The 19,028-nt window shown below is 35.4% G+C and overlaps 2 protein-coding genes across 3 annotated transcripts in view; one reads left to right on the top strand and one right to left on the bottom strand.

Moving 5' to 3' along the window:
* Nucleotides 1-2,761, top strand: part of LOC143023305 (C-type lectin mannose-binding isoform-like) — a 45,522-nt gene extending 42,761 nt beyond the window's left edge. For both annotated transcript variants that reach the window (XM_076181833.1, XM_076181832.1), the window contains one exon: nucleotides 2,630-2,761. In XM_076181833.1, coding sequence (XP_076037948.1) covers nucleotides 2,630-2,646 — 17 coding nt within the window. In that variant the 3' untranslated portion in view covers nucleotides 2,647-2,761. The remainder of the gene's footprint in view (nucleotides 1-2,629) is intronic.
* Nucleotides 2,752-19,028, bottom strand: part of LOC143023137 (uncharacterized) — a 33,984-nt gene continuing 17,707 nt past the window's right edge. Inside the window, exons 2-3 of the mRNA XM_076181650.1 lie at nucleotides 3,603-4,467; nucleotides 2,752-2,761 (exon numbers count right to left, since the gene is read on the bottom strand). Of these exons, the coding sequence (XP_076037765.1) occupies nucleotides 2,752-2,761; nucleotides 3,603-4,467 (875 nt within the window). The remainder of the gene's footprint in view (nucleotides 2,762-3,602; nucleotides 4,468-19,028) is intronic.

Below are 19,028 nucleotides of genomic sequence, written 5' to 3'. Positions count from 1 at the left end.
GAGGTGGTCCTTGACTTTGAGGACTTTTGTTTCATGGTGTAAATGGTCTGTAGGTGTTGTATTTGTGCAGCCTGTAATTGTTTTAGGGCTTTGTTTTGTATGATTTGAAGGGTGTTGTGGTGTGTCTCACTGAGATCAGGAGCCCATGCAGGACTCGCATAATTCATCACTGAGCGTATGCATTGTTTGTATATTGTCGTATTAGTTTTTTTGTTTTGACCAAATGTTGTTCCAGTGATTGACTTAAGTGCGTTAAGTCTAGGTGTGCATTTGTTTTTTGTGTTTGTGATGTGTTGTTTGAAAGACATGGATGTATCGTATGTTACACCAAGAATTTTCCGTTGTGTTTGTGTGTGGTATTAGAGTGTTGTTGATGTAGAGCTTTGTTTTGTATGTTTTTGTCCAGTTGGTGAGAAGTGTTGCTGTAGATTTGGTTGGAGCTATTTTGAGTCTGTTTGTGATGAACCATGTGTTGAGTGTGTCAAGGTAAGGCTGGATTATTTCTGCAGCTTTGTCTGTGTTACGATGTGTGCATGTGATTGTTATGTCATCTGCGTAGGAAGAGATTTGTATTTCTGAGGTGTCTGGTGTGGGTAAGTCATGCATGTATAGATTAAATAATGTGGGGGATAGAACTGGGCCCTGTGGTACTCCGTTCTTAATGTTTCTGATGTGCGATGATTGGCCATTATATGACACATGAGCATTCCTGCCTGCCAGATAATTGGCCAGCCATCTTTTGGTGTTATTGTGCATGTCTGTGTTATATATTTTATTTGTTAGGTTGTGGCGGGGGATAGCATCAAAAGCTTTACTAATGTCCAATGTTATAAGAAGTGTTCTGTGGTGGGGCCTATCTGAATTGATGCCATCTAAAATTCTTTGTGTGAGTTTTGTCAGAAGAGTGTTTGTGGAGTGTAGTGGCCTAAAACCGTGTTGTGAGTCAGCAAGGGGAATATATGGTGTGACAAGTTTAAGTATTAGGTGTTCAATGACTTTAGAGGGGGTGCAGAGAAGTGTGATTGGGCGGTGCGATGTTGGGATTGTTGGGTCTTTGTTCGGTTTTGGAATGGTGATTATTTTACCATGCTTCCAGATGTCGGGTATAGTGTTGTGTGAATAGCTGTAGTTTGCAATGTTTGTGAGTGCGTGTATACCTTGTGGTCCAATGTGTTTTAGGTGGATGTTGCTTATGTTATCAGGGCCACAGGCAGATGAGTGCTTGAGATTATGCATTATGAGTTTTGTCTGTCTATGAAGGGTGTATAGTCTGAGTCTGTGGGGAAGTCTTTCTTACGTCGAATGGTGCGTCGGTCGTCAGGGTGAGATGTAAGATGGCTCGTCTGTGCAAAATGATGTATGAGTGCGTTTGCTTGTTGTCTGTTTGAGGGTAGATTATCTGTTGTTGTGATTATTGCTGCGTGAGAGCGTGTAGTGTTAGTGTTGGATAGTGTGATGCTGTTGAGTGTTTTGTACAATTTGCTGGTGTTTGTTTTGTGATCAAGTGTATTGATAAAGTTTTGCCAATTTTGTGTTTTTTGTTCATGTATTTTATTGGCAATCACAGTGTTTAGTGTTTGTATTTGGTCTGCTATGTTTTGAGGGATAGGTGTGGGGGTATCGTGTTTAAGTGTGTCACGTTGTCTGATGAGGCCTTGGATTTCTGGTGTGAAGTTGGGGTTGTGTGATTTTCTGTTGCCTCTAGGGATGTATCTCTTGTCTGCGTTTTGTATGATTGTATTAAAAGCGTGCACAGCATTGTTTATGTTTGTGATTGGTGTACTGTTAAGTGTTTCAAAATGTTGTTCTGTCTCTTCAGTAAAAGCTTCCCAGTTAGCTCTCTTGTAATTGGTGTAAGTGTGTCTGTGGCCAGCTGGGGTGCATCTTGTTTTGGTGGTGATGATGATTGGAAGGTGGTCAGAGCCAAGGGCTCCGACCACTCTCCATGATGTTGTTGGGGTTAGGCAGGGGGAGCAAAAGATGATATCAGGAGAGGAGGGAGTGTAGAGGGCTTGGTATGGGATATGTGTATGATTATGCGTGTTGTTCTCAGCGAAGTTGAACCAAGGGCACGATTCATTAAAGTCCACACTACAAAGCCCTCTGCGAGGGGCGCCAACTTAGCCTCCCATTAAGGGGGAGTTTGTGACATTAAACCAGATCATCATCATATCATTATTATTCGTTGTCCTTGCCTTCTGATAGAAGGGAGTTTGTGACGTTAAACCAGGGCAAAGTTCTCAGTGATGCACCCCCCTCCCCCATCACCACTTCCCATTTCTGCCATCCCTTATAGGCTGTTTTAGCTAGTGGCTTGCGAAATAATTAAATAGATTTCATAAATTGTATTTAATGTCCCTATTGTAGAAAGGATAAGGGAAAAAGGTTTCATATTCTGTTGATTCTAATGCAAAATTTGTATATTATGGTAATACATTCAGGGCTCCTTTGACCTTTTTGTATAATTATTTTGTCAGCCTTGTGGGCATGGCCATGTTCAGACTAGAATTGCTGCCCCCCCCCCTACATATATTGTCCCAGCCATATGCAACACCCTGTGCATGACATTGTCCTTAAACATAAGAGTACTGGTATATGCTGGAAAATCCTATACTTTTTTTTTTTTCAGAATTAGTATGTCCATGAGGGTGGTTCTTCATTCACAATTTCTGCTTTTTCCTCTCAACTGTGGTGAAAAATTGGAATGACGCTAACCTGAATTGAAACGAATCAGGATCTACCCTTGCAGTGCTAGATGAACCTGTTATTTAAAAAAAAAATTGTGGAATATTAGCAAAAACACCTGGAAAAGGTAAGGTCTTTGGTTTAGATAAAATTCCTCTTTCTTATGGAGAGTTAACCGTCTGCTAAGGCTGCATGTCGTATGACCAACATAGCTACGAGGAAAGAGCTCACAGTCTCCAGTAATGCATTTGAACATATAGACTACGTTAGTTTTCGACAGCATCCCAGAAGTGCCAGACAAATCATTTTTGAGGACTAGGGAACTAGTGCGTTTTTTTTTTTTTTTTTTTTTTTTATAAAATATAACCAAGCGCAAGACAAAATTTTAAAACACCGGTTTAAAATTTAGAAAAAAAATTTATTTAATGCATTTCTCATCCTCACGGTAAGCGCTGTTGAAGATATTCTTATAAAAGACTTTGATGATATTATTGTGGGGAGGGGTACGGTTATACAAACTACTGTCTAACATCTTATTGGTAATGTTGTCAAAGTCTGTGTTGGAATAACCGTTATTCACTAACAGCTGGCGTAGGTGTTGTATTTCTGCGTGTAGTGAATGCCAGGACGAGCAAACCTTAATCGCCCGTCGCACGTAGGCCTTAATAACACCTCTTTTGTACTCAGCCGTACATTCACTCTCACCGTTCATGCATTTCCCAGCATTGGTGGGCTTGCGGTAAACAGAAGTGATGAAGTTGTCAGAAGACGCGTCCACCATAACATCAAGAAACGGGAGTTTGTTGTTATCGTTTAACTCAACAGAAAATTTTAAACCCGAAACTTCCTGGAGGTTCGATCTAACTTCTTCAGGTAAACGCATGTCATTGACACACACAAAAATGTCGTCTATATACCTGCGGTACAAAGAGGGTTTAATAGGGAGGTTGCTAATAACTTCTTCTTCAACATGGGCCATGAAGGCTTGAGCAAATAAAACCCCCAGGGGGGACCCCATGGCAACCCCGTCAGTCTGAACATACAAATTACCTAAAGGGCATTTAAAAGAGGCTTCTGATGTACAAGCCATGAGCATGTCTTTCAAGATAGGCTCAGAAAGTTTGGGGGGAGGGAGCACTGGATGGCGGTAGGTGTAATTTAAGATGATGTCAACAGTTCTAATCAAGGGGACATGGGAAAAAAGACTCTCAGCGTCCAGAGAGGCTAAAATGCCCGAGGGCTTGTTACATCTTAAAATGTCAACAAATTCATCAGTAGATTTAAGGGAATGAGTGGTGGGGATGTAGGGGGTGATAATCTGATTTAAGCGTTTAGCTAGGGAATAAATAGGGGTAGGTATTTGAGAGATGATAGTTCTTAAGGGTTTACCTTCCTTGTGCGTTTTAACATTCCCGTAAAAATAGCCGGGGGCAAAATCACCAGTAATGGAATCAAATTTAAGGTCACCAATGACCGCATTAGCAGCGTGAATAAGTGAATTAACCTTAGACTTAAGATTAACAGTGGGGTTACGAGACAAAGGTTGGAATTTAGAAGGGTCTCCTAAAAGATTATTACACTTATCCAGGTAACAGTCACGATCAAGAATCACAAAGGTATTAGACTTATCCGCTTTGCGAATAATAATGTGCTCGTTGTCACGGAGCTGCTGTGCGGCCTCGCGAAGGCGAGGGGACAAAATACCCTGAGAAGGACGGTGTCTCTTCTTAGTGCTCTCTGCTTGCAAGTCCTCTTGAAGGTCAGGGTTGATAGTGATTTTACCTTCACGTTATAATTTACAGAGATTATCATACAATAATGCAAGTTGGGTCTTTTTGTTGACACTGTTAAATTTCGGAGAAATGTGACAATTAATTCCTAAATTTAAAAACTCCACTTGCGCATCCGAAAGAACAACACTCGAGAGATTCACAAAGCTATCTGACGGCTTAGGGATGGCCAAGGAACCACCATAAAGCCGAGTCAACTTCTTCAGGATACGAGTCCGCCCCACTTGAAAATGGGAGGTCACAAGGTTGTCAAGCGCGGCCATCGTTTGCTGCTTCAGGTCGAGACTCACGGACGAGGAATCATAAAGAGTGGTAGCCTTTGCTAATTCTTCACGTAAGGACTGCAACTGTAACTTCTTGTGCTGGGACTGTTCTTCAACTAATTTCCTCCGGAAATCTAAGGTGAAGTTATATATATATATATATATAAATATATATAGATGTATATATATGTATATATATATATATGTATATATATATATATATATATGTATATATATCTTTTTGACATCAATGAAAATAAGCCCCCTTATTTGGCTGTTTTGGTTTACTCCTAGTATATTATTATATTCTTAACTGTAACACAGTCTAGATTCTATATGTTTGTTGGTTATCCCATATGTATCGTATTAGTATTGGTTTGAAATGTTTGTGAAATTATATCGTGCTGAAATGAATAAACTCAAGTCAAATTAAATAATTTTGAGCATATATGTTTCACGCTATCATTTGTATATATACATATACTGTACATACTGTATACCAACGGCTTTTTCCCCCTTACAAGGGAGGTAGCCAAAAGTCAAAGGCATAGATCCACTCCCACCCATTTCATCCCTACATACTCCACTCCCATTCACCACCCCTCCCTCCCTCTTTTCTTGGCTCCTCCTATACGAAATACACAATCGTTCCAAATGGATTCATATAGTAGCTTGGCTGCAATTAGAGTAAAAAAGAAAAAAAAAAAAAGTACCCATTAGGACGGAGGGACTGGTTAGTTAGTTTAATTATATATGTGTATATATACATATATATATATATATATATATATATATATATATATATATATATATATATATATATATATAACGTTTTCAAAATTATTCTGAAATGACCTCAATGGTGACGGTGTTTGGGGGACACTTTCGTAAGGGTGATTGGCTGTACAATACCGACTACCGATACAAGGTGACATCACGGCAACGGAGACAACTGATTGGCCGAGAGTGGTGACGTCACGGCAACGGAGATGACTGATTGGCCGAGAACGCTGACGTCACGGCAACGGAGACAATTGATTGGCCGCGAGCGAAGGGCAGGGCGTAAAGCGCCCTCTCGCGAAGCAGTCCAAGCGCCCATGGCGAAGCCATAACGACGAGGCCGATACCAAAAGACGAAACGGCGAAGAAGCGTAGACAGAGGCGTAGACAGAAGCACCTATGGAAATGGCTAATGGCTACCAAGGGTATAATGAAGAAGACGTTCCAAGAAGATAAGGTGTTGGCCGCTAGACTAAGGGACGAGCACAGTAAAACGTTGCCTGGGTTGTACGCTGATACCAAGACCAGGTGAAAACGTCTATATACGAGTTCCAAAGGAAGATGATCGCCTTCAAATCAACTCTAGAGAACGATAAACAATTCGAATACAGTGACGATATGTTTGACAAATTGGAGTGTTCGGACGATATCATATCCGATGAAGATTGAGAGGCGTTCATGCGGCATTACTTCTCATGATATAATAATTTCGTTAAAAACGGTGCAAAGTCTGATCACAGGAACTTTCAGATGCATTTCTCTTTCAAAATGATTCTGAAATGACCTCAGTGGTGACGGTGTTTAGGGGACACTTTCGAAAGGCTGACTGGCCATACAATATCGACTATCAATACGATGCCAAGAGACGAAACGGCGAAGAAGCGTAGACTACATTTTATCGAAATGTATGATTTGTAACGACAGGCCATGGGTCCCCATGAATTCATGGGATGGCTCCTCTGGGGGCCCACGCCGCTCCTCCGGGGGCGCCCCGCCGCTCCTGCTGGGGGCGCCCCGCCGCTCCTCCTGGGGGCGCCCCGCCGCCCTCCTGGGGCGCCCGGCCGCTCCTCCTAGGGGCGCCCCGCCGCTCCTCCTGCTGGGGGCGCCCCGCCGCTCCTCCTGCTGGGGGCGCCCCGCCGCTCCTCCTGCTGGGGGCGCCCCGCCGCTCCTCCTGCTGGGGGCGCCCCGCCGCTCCTCCTGCTGGGGGCGCCCCGCCGCTCCTCCTCCTGGGGCGCCCCGCCGCTCATCCTGCTGGTGGCGCCCCGCTGCTCCTCCAGCTGGGGGCGCCCCACCGCTCATCCTGCTGGGGGCGCCCCGCCGCTCCTCCTGCTTGGGGCGCCCAGCCTCTCCTCCTGCTGGGGGCGCCCCGCCGCTCATCCTGCTGGGGCGCCCCGCCGCTCCTCCTGCTGGGGGCGCCCCGCCGCTCCTCCTGCTGGGGGCGCCCCGCCGCTCCTCCTGCTGGGGGCGCCCCGCCGCTCCTCCTGCTGGGGGCGCCCCGCCGCTCCTCCTGCTGGGGGGCGCCCCGCCGCTCCTCCTCCTGCTGGGGCGGCGCCCCGCCGCTCCTCCTGCTGGGGCGCCCCGCCGCTCCTCCTGCGGGGGGCCCCCCGCCGCTCCTCCTGCTGGGGCGCCCCACCGCTCATCCTGCGGGGGCGCCCCCGCCGCTCCTCCTGCTTGGGGCGCCCCGCCGCCCCCCCTGCTGGGGGCGCCCCGCCGCTCCTCCTGCTGGGGGCCCCCCGCCGCTCCTCCTGCTGGGGGCGCCCCGCCGCTCCTCCTGCTGGGGGCGCCCCGCCGCTCCTCCTGCTGGGGGCGCCCCGCCGCTCCTCCTGCTGGGGGCGCCCCGCCGCTCCTCCTGCTGGGGGCGCCCCGCCGCTCCTCCTGCTGGGGGCGCCCCGCCGCTCATCTATTTTTTCTACTATTGGTTTTTCTCCTATTTTCTATTATATATTTTCCTACTATTGTTTTTTCTACTATTGTTTTTTGTACTATTGTTTTTGTACTATTGTTTTTTGTACTATTGTTATTTTGTACTATTGTTTTTTGTACTATTGTTTTTTGTACTATTGTGTTTTGTACTATTGTTTTTTGTACTATCGTTGTTTCTACTATTGTTGTTGCCACTATTGTTTCTACTATTGTTGTTTCTACTATTGTTGTTTCTAGTATTGTTGTTTCTACTATTGTTTTTCTACTATTGTTTTTTCAATTATTGTTTTTTCTACTATTTTTTTGTCTACTATTGTTTTTTCTACTATTTTTTCAACTTGTTTTTCCAACTAATGTTTTTTTTTCTACTATTGTTTTTTCTATTTTTTCTATTGTTTTTCTACTGTTTTTTCTATTGTTTTTTCTATTATTTTTCTATTGTTTTTTCTATTATTTTTCTATTGTTTTTTCTATTGTTTTTTCTATTGTTTTTTCTATTTTTTCTATTATTTTTTCTAGTTTGTTTCTATTGTTTTTTCTACTATTGTTTATTTTATTTATTTTTCTATTTTCTATTTTTTTCTACTATTGTTTTTCTATTTTTCTATTTTTTCTATTGTTTTTTGTACTATTGTTTTTTGTACTATTGTTTTTTGTACTATTGTTTTTTGTACTCTTGTTGTTTTACTATTGTTGTTTCTACTATTGTAGTTTCTACTATTGTTTCTACTATTGTTGGTTCTACTATTGTTGGTTCTACTATTGTTGGTTCTACTATTGTTGGTTCTACTATTGTTGGTACTACTATTGTTGGTACTACTATTGTTGGTTCTACTATTGTTTTTCCCAGTATTGTTTTTTCTACTATTGTTTTTTGTACTATTGTTTTTCCAATTTTTGTTTTTCTACTATTTTTCTACTGTTGTTTTTTCTACTATTGTTTTTTATTGTTTTTTTTTCTACTATTTTTGCTACTATTGTTTTTTCTATTGTTCTCTCTACTAATGTTTTTCTACTATTGTTTTTTCTACTGTTTTTTCTATTGTTTTTTTATTGTTGCTACTATTGTTTCTACTATTGTTTTTTCGACTTGTTTTTTCTATTTTTTTGTTTTTGTTTTATTGTTTTTTCTATTGTTTTTGTTTTTTCTACTATTGTTTACTATTTTTTCTACCAATGTTTCTATTGTTTTTTCTATTGTTTTTTCGACTATTGTTTTTTGTACTATTGTTTTTTCTATTGTTTTTTCTATTGTTTTTTCTACTATTGTTTTTACTATTGTTTTCTATTGTTTTTTTCTACTATTGTTTCTTCTATCGTTTTTCTATTGTTTTTTCTACTATTGTTTCTACTATTGTTGTTTCTACTATTGTTATTTTTACTATTGTTTTTTCGACTTGTTTTTTCTATTGTTTTTTGTATTTTTTATATGTATATATATATTTTTTCACTTGTTTTTTCTACTATTGTGTTTTCTATTGTTTTATCTATTAATGTTTTTTCTACTATTGTTTTTTTCAACCAAGGTCTTTAATACTATTTTTTTTCTATTGTTTTTTCAATTCTTGTTATTTCTACTATTGTTGTTTTTCTGCTATTGTTTTTATATTGTTTTTTCTATTATTGTTTTTCTATTGTTTTTTCTGTTTTATGTTTTTTCTGTTGTTTTTTCTTTTTTTCCGTTTTTTAATGTTTATACTATTGTTTTTTTCTATTTTTTTATTCTATTTTTTTATCTTGTATTGTTTTGTCTGCTATTGTTTTTTCTTTTGGTTTTTCTACTATTGTTTTTCTACTATTTTTATTTCTACTATTTTTATTGTTTTTTTCATTGTTTTTTCTATTGTTTTTTCTATTGTTTTTTTCTATTGTTTTTTCTATTGATTTTCTACTATTGTTTGTTCTATTGTTTTTTCTACTGTTGTTTTTTCTATTTTCTATTTATTCTATTTTTTCTATTTTTTCTATTGTTTTTCTGTTGTTTTTTCTATTTGTTCTATTGTTTTTTCTCGTATTGTTTTTTCTATGTTTTTTTCTGTTGTTTTTTATTTATTGTTTTTTCTATTGTTTTTTCTACTATTGTTTTTCTATTATTGTTGTTTTTACTATTGTTTCTACTAATGTTGTTTCTACTATTGTTGTTTCTACTATTGTTGTTTCTACAATTTTTTTTACAATTTTTTTCTCTACAATATTTTCTACTTTTGTTTTTTCTTCTGTTTTTTTTTGTACTTTTGTTTTGTTTTGTACTATTTGTTTGCTTTTGTACTATTGTTTTGTACTATTTGTTTTCTACTTTTGTTTTTTCTTCTATTGTTTTTTTGTTGTACTTTTGTTTTTTCTACCACTGTTTTTTCCACTATATTTTTAGTTTTTTTTTCTATTGTTTTTTTCTATTTTTTTCTACTATGTTCTTTACTATTGTTTTTCTACTATTGTTTTTGCTATTGTTTTTTCATTTTTTTTCTATTTTTTTTTCAATTGTATATTTTCTATTGTTTTTTCTACTAATGTTTCTTCTACTTTTGGTTTTTCATTTGTTTTTTGTTGTTGTTTCTACTATTGTTGTTTCTACTTGTTTTTATACCTTTTTTCTTTTTTTTCTATTTTTTCTATTGTTTTTTCTATATATTTTTTGTTTTTTCTATTGTTTTTATTGTTTTTTCTACTATTGTTCCTCCTGGAGGCGCCCCGCCGATCCTCCTGGGGGCGCCCCGCCGATCTTCCTGAGGGCGCCCCGCCCCTCCTCCTGGGGGCGCCCCGCCGATCCTCCTGGGGGCGCCCCGCCGTTCCTTCTGGGGGCGCCCCGTCGATCCTCCTGGGGGCGCCCCGCCGATCCTCCTGGGGGCGCCCCACCGATCCTCCTGGGGGCGCCCCGCCGATCCTCCTGGGGGCGCCCCGCCGATCCTCCTGGGGGCGCCCCGCCGATCCTCCTGGGGGCGCCCCGCCGATCCTATGGAAGCCCTGCAGCACCTCAGGGAGCTCCCGTGGCTCCTCTGGGGGGCCCCGTGGTTCCTTTGGGGGCCCCAGGTTGAGAACCACTGGCCCACACAAATTAGTCATCCTTGTTTCCTCCCCTCCCTCTCAGATTACCTAACTTCAATGTGGCGCGTATATGTATATGTATATGTGTATGTGTGTGTATGTGTACATATGTTTTTGGACATGTGTGTGTGTATATGTGTATGCACATGTGTATGTGTACATGTCTGTTTGGACATGTGTTTTTACGTGTCCGTGTACGTGTGTACCTGTGCATGTGTTTTACGTGTGTTTGTCTGTACATGTGTGTGTAAAAGTGTGTTTTTTCTATTTATTTTTTCTACTATTGTTTTTTCAACTAATGATTTTTCTACTATTATTTTTTCTATTGTTTTTTCTTGTTTTTTCTATTGTTATTATTTCTACTAATGTTTTTTCTACTATTGTTTATTCTATTTTTTTTATTCTATTTTTTCTATTGTTTTTTCCATTGTTTTTTCTATTGTTTTTTTCTATTTTTTCTACTATTGGTTTTTCTCCTATTTTCTATTATATATTTTCCTACTATTGTTTTTTCTACTATTGTTTTTTTGTACTATTGTTTTTGTACTATTGTTTTTTGTACTATTGTTATTTTGTACTATTGTTTTTTGTACTATTGTGTTTTGTACTATTGTGTTTTGTACTATTGTTTTTTGTACTATTGTTGTTTCTACTATTGTTGTTTCTACTATTGTTTCTACTATTGTTGTTTCTACTATTGTTGTTTCTAGTATTGTTGTTTCTACTATTGTTTTTCTACTATTGTTTTTTCAATTATTGTTTTTTCTACTATTTTTTTGTCTACTATTGTTTTTTCTATTATTTTTTCAACTTGTTTTTCCAACTAAGGTTTTTTTTCTACTATTGTTTTTTCTATTTTTTTCTATTGTTTTTTCTACTGTTTTTTCTATTGTTTTTTCTATTATTTTTCTATTGTTTTTTCTATTGTTTTTTCTATTGTTTTTTCTATTTTTTTCTATTATTTTTTTCTAGTTTGTTTCTATTGTTTTTTCTACTATTGTTTATTTTATTTATTTTTCTATTTTCTATGTTTTTCTACTATTGTTTTTCTATTTTTTCTATTTTTTCTATTGTTTTTTGTACTATTGTTTTTTGTACTATTGTTGTTTTACTATTGTTGTTTCTACTATTGTAGTTTCTACTATTGTTTCTACTATTGTTTCTACTATTGTTTCTACTATTGTTGGTTCTACTATTGTTGGTTCTACTATTGTTGGTTCTACTATTGTTGGTTCTACTATTGTTTTTTCTAGTATTGTTTTTTCTACTATTGTTTTTTGTACTATTGTTTTTTCAATTTTTGTTTTTCTACTATTTTTTCTACTGTTGTTTTTTCTACTATTGTTTTTTCTATTGTTTTTTTATTTTTTCTACTATTTTTTCTACTATTGTTTTTTCTATTGTTCTCTCTACTAATGTTTTTTCTACTGTTTTTTCTATTGTTTTTTTTATTGTTGCTACTATTGTTTCTACTATTGTTTTTTCGACTTGTTTTTTCTATTTTTTTGTTTTTTGTTTTATTGTTTTTTCTACTATTGTTTACTATTTTTTTCTACCAATGTTTCTATTGTTTTTTCTATTGTTTTTTCGACTATTGTTTTTGTACTATTGTTTTTTCTATTGTTTTTTCTATTGTTTTTTCTACTATTGTTTTTTTCTACTATTGTTTTTACTATTGTTTTCTATTGTTTTTTTCTACTATTGTTTCTTCTATCGTTTTTCTATTGTTTTTTCTACTATTGTTTCTACTATTGTTGTTTCTACTATTGTTATTTTTACTATTGTTTTTACTATTGTTTTTTCGACTTGTTTTTTCTATTGTTTTTTGTATTTTTTATATGTATATATATATATTTTCACTTTTTTTCTACTATTGTGTTTTCTATTGTTTTATCTATCAATGTTTTTTCTACTTTTGTTTTTTCAACCAAGGTCTTTTCTACTATTTTTTTCTATTGTTTTTTCAATTCTTGTTTTTTCTACTTTTGTTTTTTTCTGCTATTGTTTTTCTATTGTTTTTCTACTATTGTTTTTTCTATTGTTTTTCTATTGTTTTTTCTGTTTTATGTTTTTCTGTTGTTTTTTCTGTTTTTTCCGTTTTTTAATGTTTATACTATTGTTTTTTCTATTTTTTATTCTATTTTTTTGTCTTGTATTGTTTTGTCTGCTATTGTTTTTTCTTTTGGTTTTTCTACTATTGTTTTTCTACTATTGTTATTTCTACTATTTTTATTGTTTTTTTCAGTTTTTCTATTGTTTTTTCTATTGTTTTTTTCTATTGTTTTTTCTATTGATTTTCTACTATTGTTTGTTCTATTGTTTTTTCTACTGTTGTTTTTTCTATTTTCTATTTTTTCTATTTTTTTCTATTTTTTCTATTGTTTTTCTGTTGTTTTTTCTATTTGTTCTATTGTTTTTTCTCGTATTGTTTTTTCTATGTTTTTTTCTGTTGTTTTTTATCTATTGTTTTTTCTATTGTTTTTTCTACTATTGTTTTTCTACTATTGTTGTTTTTACTATTGTTTCTACTAATGTTGTTTCTACTATTGTTGTTTCTACTATTGTTGTTTCTACAATTTTTTTACTATTTTTTTTCCTACAATATTTTCTACTTTTGCTTTTTCTTCTATTTTTTTGTACTTTTGTTTTGTTTTGTACTATTTGTTTGTTTTTGTACTATTGTTTTGTACTATTTGTTTTGTACTTTTGTTTTTTCTTCTATTGTATTTTTTTGTACTATTGTTTTTTCTACCACTGTTTTTTCCACTATATTTTTACTATTGTTTTTTCTATTGTTTTTTTCTATTTTTTTTCTACTATGTTCTTTACTATTGTTTTTCTACTATTGTTTTTTCTACTATTGTTTTTGCTATTGTTTTTTCAATTATTTTTTCTATTGTTTTTTTCAATTGTATATTTTCTATTGTTTTTTCTACTAATGTTTCTTCTACTTTTGGTTTTTCTATTGTTTTTTGTTGTTGTTTCTACTATTGTTGTTTCTACTTGTTTTTATACCTTTTTTTCTTTTTTCTATTTTTTCTATTGCTTTTTCTATATATTTTTTCTATTGTTTTTATTGTTTTTTCTACTATTGTTTCTACTTTTTTCTACTATTGTTTTTTCTATTGTTTATTCGACTTGTTTTTTGTACTATTGTTTTTCTATTGTTTTTTTCTACTATTGTTTTTTCTACTATGGTTTTTCTATTTTTTCTACTATTTTTTCTATTTTTCTACTATTGTTGTTTCTACTATTGTTGTTTCTACTATTGTTTTTCGACTTGATTTTTTCTACTATTTTTTTATTGTTTTTCTATTGTTTTTTCTAATGTTTTTTTTCTATTTTTCTTTTGTCTTATCTTTTTTTCTTCTATTTTTTCTATTGTTATTTCTACTCTTGTTTTTTCTATTAATGTTTTTTCTATTTTCGTTTTTTCAACGTTTTTTTCTATTTTTTTGTACTATTGTTTTTTCTACCATTGTTTTTTCTACTATTGTTTTTTCTACTATTGTTTTTTCAATTGTTGTTTCTACTATTGTTTTTTCAATTATTGTTGTTTCTACTATTGTTTTTTGTACTATTGTTTATTCTACTATTGTTTTTTCCTATTGTTTTTTCTATTGTTTTTCTACTATTGTTTCTACTATTGTTTTTTCTACTATTTTTTTCAATTATTGTTTTTTCTACTATTGTTTTTTCTACTATTGTTGTTTCTACTATTGTTGTTTCTACTATTGTTGTTTCTACTATTGTTGTTTCTACTATTGTTGTTTCTACTATTGTTGTTTCTACTATTGTTGTTTCGACTATTGTTTTTTCTATTGTTTTTCTATTGGTTTTGCTATTGTTTTTGCTACTATTTTTGCTACTGTTTTTTCTATTGTTTTTTCTTTTGTTTCTACTATTGTTGTTTCGACTATTGTTGTTTCAACTATTGTTTCGACTATTGTTGTTTCGACTATTGTTGTTTCAACTATTGTTGTTTCGACTATTGTTGTTTCGACTATTGTTGTTTCAACTATTGTTGTTTTTACTATTGTTGTTTCGACTATTGTTGTTTCGACTATTGTTGTTTCGACTATTGTTGTTTCGACTATTGTTGTTTCGACTATTGTTGTTTCGACTATTGTTGTTTCGACTATTGTTGTTTCGACTATTGTTGTTTCGACTATTGTTGTTTCGACTATTGTTGTTTCGACTATTGTTGTTGCGACTATTGTTGTTGCGACTTTTTTCGACTTTTTTTGACTTTTTGACTTTTTTCGACTTTTTTCGACTAATGTTTTTCAACTATTGTTTGCAAAACTATTGTTTGCAAAAAATGAAGAAAAAAATTAAACTATTTTTTAACCTAAACTATTTTTTAACTTTTTAACAATTTTTTTTACTAATTTTAAACTATTTTGTAGCTATTTTTAAACTATTTGAACTATTTCTTAAAACTATACTTTTAACTATTTTAAACTATTTTGTAGCTTTTAACTATTTTTAACCGTTTTTTAACTATTTTTTAACTTCTTTATTTTTTATTTTAACTTTTTTCACTATTTTTAACTTTTTTTTTACTTTTTTAACTTTTTTTACTTGTTTAAGTATTGTTTTGTTTTAAGTATTTTGTTTTAAGTTGATTTGTTTTAAGTATTGATTTGTTTAAGTATTGTTTTTACTTCTAAGTATTGTTTTTACTTCTAAGTATTGTTTTTACTTTTAAGTATTGTTTACTTTTAAGTATTGTTTTTACTTTTAAGTATTGTTTTTACTTTTAAGTATTGTTTTTACTTTTAAGTATTGTTTTTACTTTTAAGTATTGTTTTTAACTTGTTTTTTTAAGTTTTGTGTTTTAAGTTTTGTGTTTTTAAGTTTTGTTTTAAGTTTTGTTGTTTTAAGTTTTGTTTTTTAATTTTTGTTTTTTAAGTTTTGTTTTAATTTTTTAACTTGTTTTTTAACTTGTTTTTTAACTTGTTTTTTTACTTGTTTTTTTTTACTTTTTTTAATACTTTTTTTACTTTTTTTTATATTGTTTTATATATATATATATATATATATATTTAACTTGTTTTTTAACTTGTTTTAAGCATTGTTTTTTAACTTTTGTTTTAAGCATTGTTTTAACTTTTGTTTTAAGCATTGTTTTTAACTTTTGTTTTAAGCATTGTTTTTAACTTTTGTTTTAAGCATTGTTTTTAACTTGTTTTAAGCATTGCTTTTAACTTTTGTTTTAAGCATTGTTTTTAACTTTTGCTTTAAGCATTTTTTTTAACTTTTGTTTTAAGCATTGTTTTTAACTATTGTTTTGTTTTAACTATTGTATTTAACTATTGTTTTAACTACTTTTTAACTATTGTTTTTAACTACTTTTTAACTATTTTGTTTTTAAGTATTTTGTTTTTAACTATTGTTTTTAACTATTGTTTTAACTATTGTTTTTAACTTGTTTGGTTTTTAACTATTGTTTTTAACTTGTTTGGTTTTTAACTATTGTTTTTAACTGTTTGGTTTTTAACCATATGAATTGGAATTATAAGGACTTTAAGTACTCAAAAACTAAAGTATAAGTATATTACAGTAGTGACGACGGACAGACGACACCATATAATACGCTTTTTTGCACCTTTGTCGGTGTGTTGATACGAAACCTTGTTTACTGCTGGGGGTCTTGAGGGTATGTCAATGATTGGAAGGAGGTTTATTTTAAGCAGCAGTCAGTGGGCGCCTTCTCTTTCCTGATGAGATTCCAGTGGTACAAAAAAGTGCTCTTCTCCACAATGATGAATTGACGTTGATTCTTATCTCCTCTGTGTACAATTTGAGAAGTGATATGTAATTTTCTTGCTGTATTAGAGATGAATGAAGTGCTGGATAGTGTAGACCTAGCAGCCAGCCAGCACCTAGTGTCGAGATAGGTGCAGGTGAGGGCGGTGGTGGAGTGAGAGGTGAGTGGTGAGGTCTTGGCTAGTCGTCTTTGACTGCTTGCCATCTTGAACTGGTGCTTTTTTGTCATTGTTCTTTTTACTACCCATGATGGATGACTGTACTAAAGAGTAATATGTACTAGCTAAGGTAATAGATTGCAAGGAGAGCTCATGAGACATGGATAGTTTCTTTTTGGGAGCTAGGAGGAAAGTGACGCCTAGCTGCGCTCCAAGTTGGCAAGACTTGTCCCTCCCTCCACGTTCCTCCCTTCTCCTGCACCCATGTACTGGCCGTTGAAGCATTGGGCGAGCGTAAATTCAATGCAATTTCAATGTTCGGTGCGCCTGAAGGTCCTAAGTGGCACGCCTCCTTGGAGTGTGGGTTGCGCCTTTAACCCTGCTGTCCCTTTAAACCTTATTCAAGACCTTTCAATTGCGCGCGGCTGGAAAATGGTATGATTAGTCGGGATTCATTTCTAAATGGTACACGAACATTTTGAACGCTGTTTTGAAAAATGGTAAATCTAGACCAAATTCACCCCCCCCCCCCAAGGTGTCGCGTACTCCCTCAAGGAGCGGAGTTTTCATACTTCAGGAGCGTTTTTTTCATACTTCAGGAGCATTTTTTTTATATAAAGACTTGAGGAGCAGGGTAGGGGTTTCAGAGTTCAGGAGTGGAGGGAGGGTTTTCTGACTTCAGGAGTGGCATAGATTGAGACATAAGGAGTTGAGAGGTTAAGACTTGAGGACCGGGGGTGGGGGGTGTTCAGACTTCAGGAGGGTGTTGTTTTAGACTTCATGAGCGGTGGGGGTTTCAGATTTATGGAACTTTTTTTTTTCTCTCCATACATCGGGGGGCGGGGGGCTCACTTCAGGAGTGGGGGAGTTTCAGACTTGAGAATCGTGTTTTTAAGACTTCAGGAGTGGGTGTTTTCAGGATTGGGTGAGGGGTGTCAGACTTCAGGAGAGGGAGGTTGATACTCAAGGAGCGGGGGTTTTCAGACTTTAGGAGCAGGGGGGGAGGGTTCATACTTTATGAATGGGGGGTTACATACCTCAGGAGCGGTGGGGGGTTTCATATTTAAGGAGCGGGGCTTTTCCAAACTTCAGGATGGGGGTTTCAGACTTTAGGAGTGGGGGGGGTTAGACCTCAGGAGAGGGGCGTTTCATATTTCAGGAGCGGTGGGGCGTTTCTGATTTAAGGAGCGGTTTATTTATACTTCAGGAGTGGGAGGTTTCCCAGACTTCAGGAGCTGGGTGTGTGTTACCAGACTTCAGGAGCTGGGTGGGTGTTACCAGACTTCAGGAGCCGGGTGTGTATGTTACCAGACTTCAGGAGCGGGGGGGTTCATACTTCAGGAGCGCGGGGGGGGGGTTGTTACCAGTCTTCAGGAGCTGGCGTGGGTGGGTTCAGACTTCAGGAGTGGGGGAGGGGTTTCAGACTTCAGGAGTGTGTGTGGGGTGTTGCAGACTTAGATTGGGGGTTACATACTTCAGGAGTGGGGTTGTTTTATATTTAAGGAGCGGGTCTTCTTCAGACTTCAGGAGCGGGGGGAGGGTTCACACTTGACGAGCGGGTTTTTCAGACTTGAGGTGCAGGGGAGGGGGGAGGGATTCCAGACCTCAGGAGTGGGGGTGGGGGGTTCAGCCTTCAGGAGCCTTCAGGTGTTTGTGTTCCAGATGTCAGGAACGACTACCAAAGAGGGCAATTTTCAGACTCTCAGGACGAATTTGACTTTTCAGGAACGTTTGTGTAGACTTCAGGATTTTTTAAATATACTTCAGGACAATTTGGCAGCCTTCAGGACATTTTGACAGACTTCAAGAGAAAAGTTAAAGATTTCAGAATTTTTTTAATGGACTAGAGGACAGTTTTACAGAATTCAGGATTTTTTTTTGGATAGACTTGAGGACTGTTTTTGAAATAGACTTCAGGACAATTTGGCAGCCTTCAGGACATGTGTGACAGACTTGAAGTGAGGAAATTTGAAAGATTTCAGGAAAAGTTTTATAGTCTTGAGGACAGTTTTACAGAATTCAGGACAGTTTTTTTATATATATAGACTTGAGGACGGTTTTACAGACTAGGATTTTTTTTTTTTTTTTTTGTAGAGAAACTTTAGGGCTTTTTCAGATTTCAGTACAGGTTTTTTACAGACTTGAGTACAGTTTTTTTATATAGACTTGGATACATTTTTTTTTCTAAGATTTAGGTACTTTTTTTTTCTTTTCTTTTTTACACATTTGAGTACAGTTTACAGACTTGAGGACTCTTTACAGATTCTAGGCAAGTTATTAGTCCATCGTGTATGACGCCTTAGAACGGAAAATGCCCAGAATTTTTTTTAATCTATGATTGTGTTTAGAACCCATTTTTTTATTTTGTCCTGATTTATTTGTTTTTCTACTACTGTTCATTGTACTATTGTTTTTGTACTATTGTTGTTTCTACTATTGTTGTTTCTACTATTGTTTTCTAGTATTGTTGTTTCTACAATTTTTCTAGTGTTTTTTCTTTTTCAACTTTTGTTTTTTCTTGTTTTTTCTTTGTACTATTGTTTTGTACTATATGTTTGTTTTTGTACTATTGTTTGTTTTGTACTATTTATCCACTTTTGTTTTTACTATTG

This window comes from Oratosquilla oratoria, unplaced genomic scaffold (assembly GCF_046742065.1).
Source record: "Oratosquilla oratoria isolate Oo_2021 unplaced genomic scaffold, ASM4674206v1 SCAFFOLD45, whole genome shotgun sequence".
Lineage (NCBI taxonomy): Eukaryota > Metazoa > Arthropoda > Malacostraca > Stomatopoda > Squillidae > Oratosquilla > Oratosquilla oratoria.
This window is presented reverse-complemented; position numbering and strand designations above follow the sequence as displayed.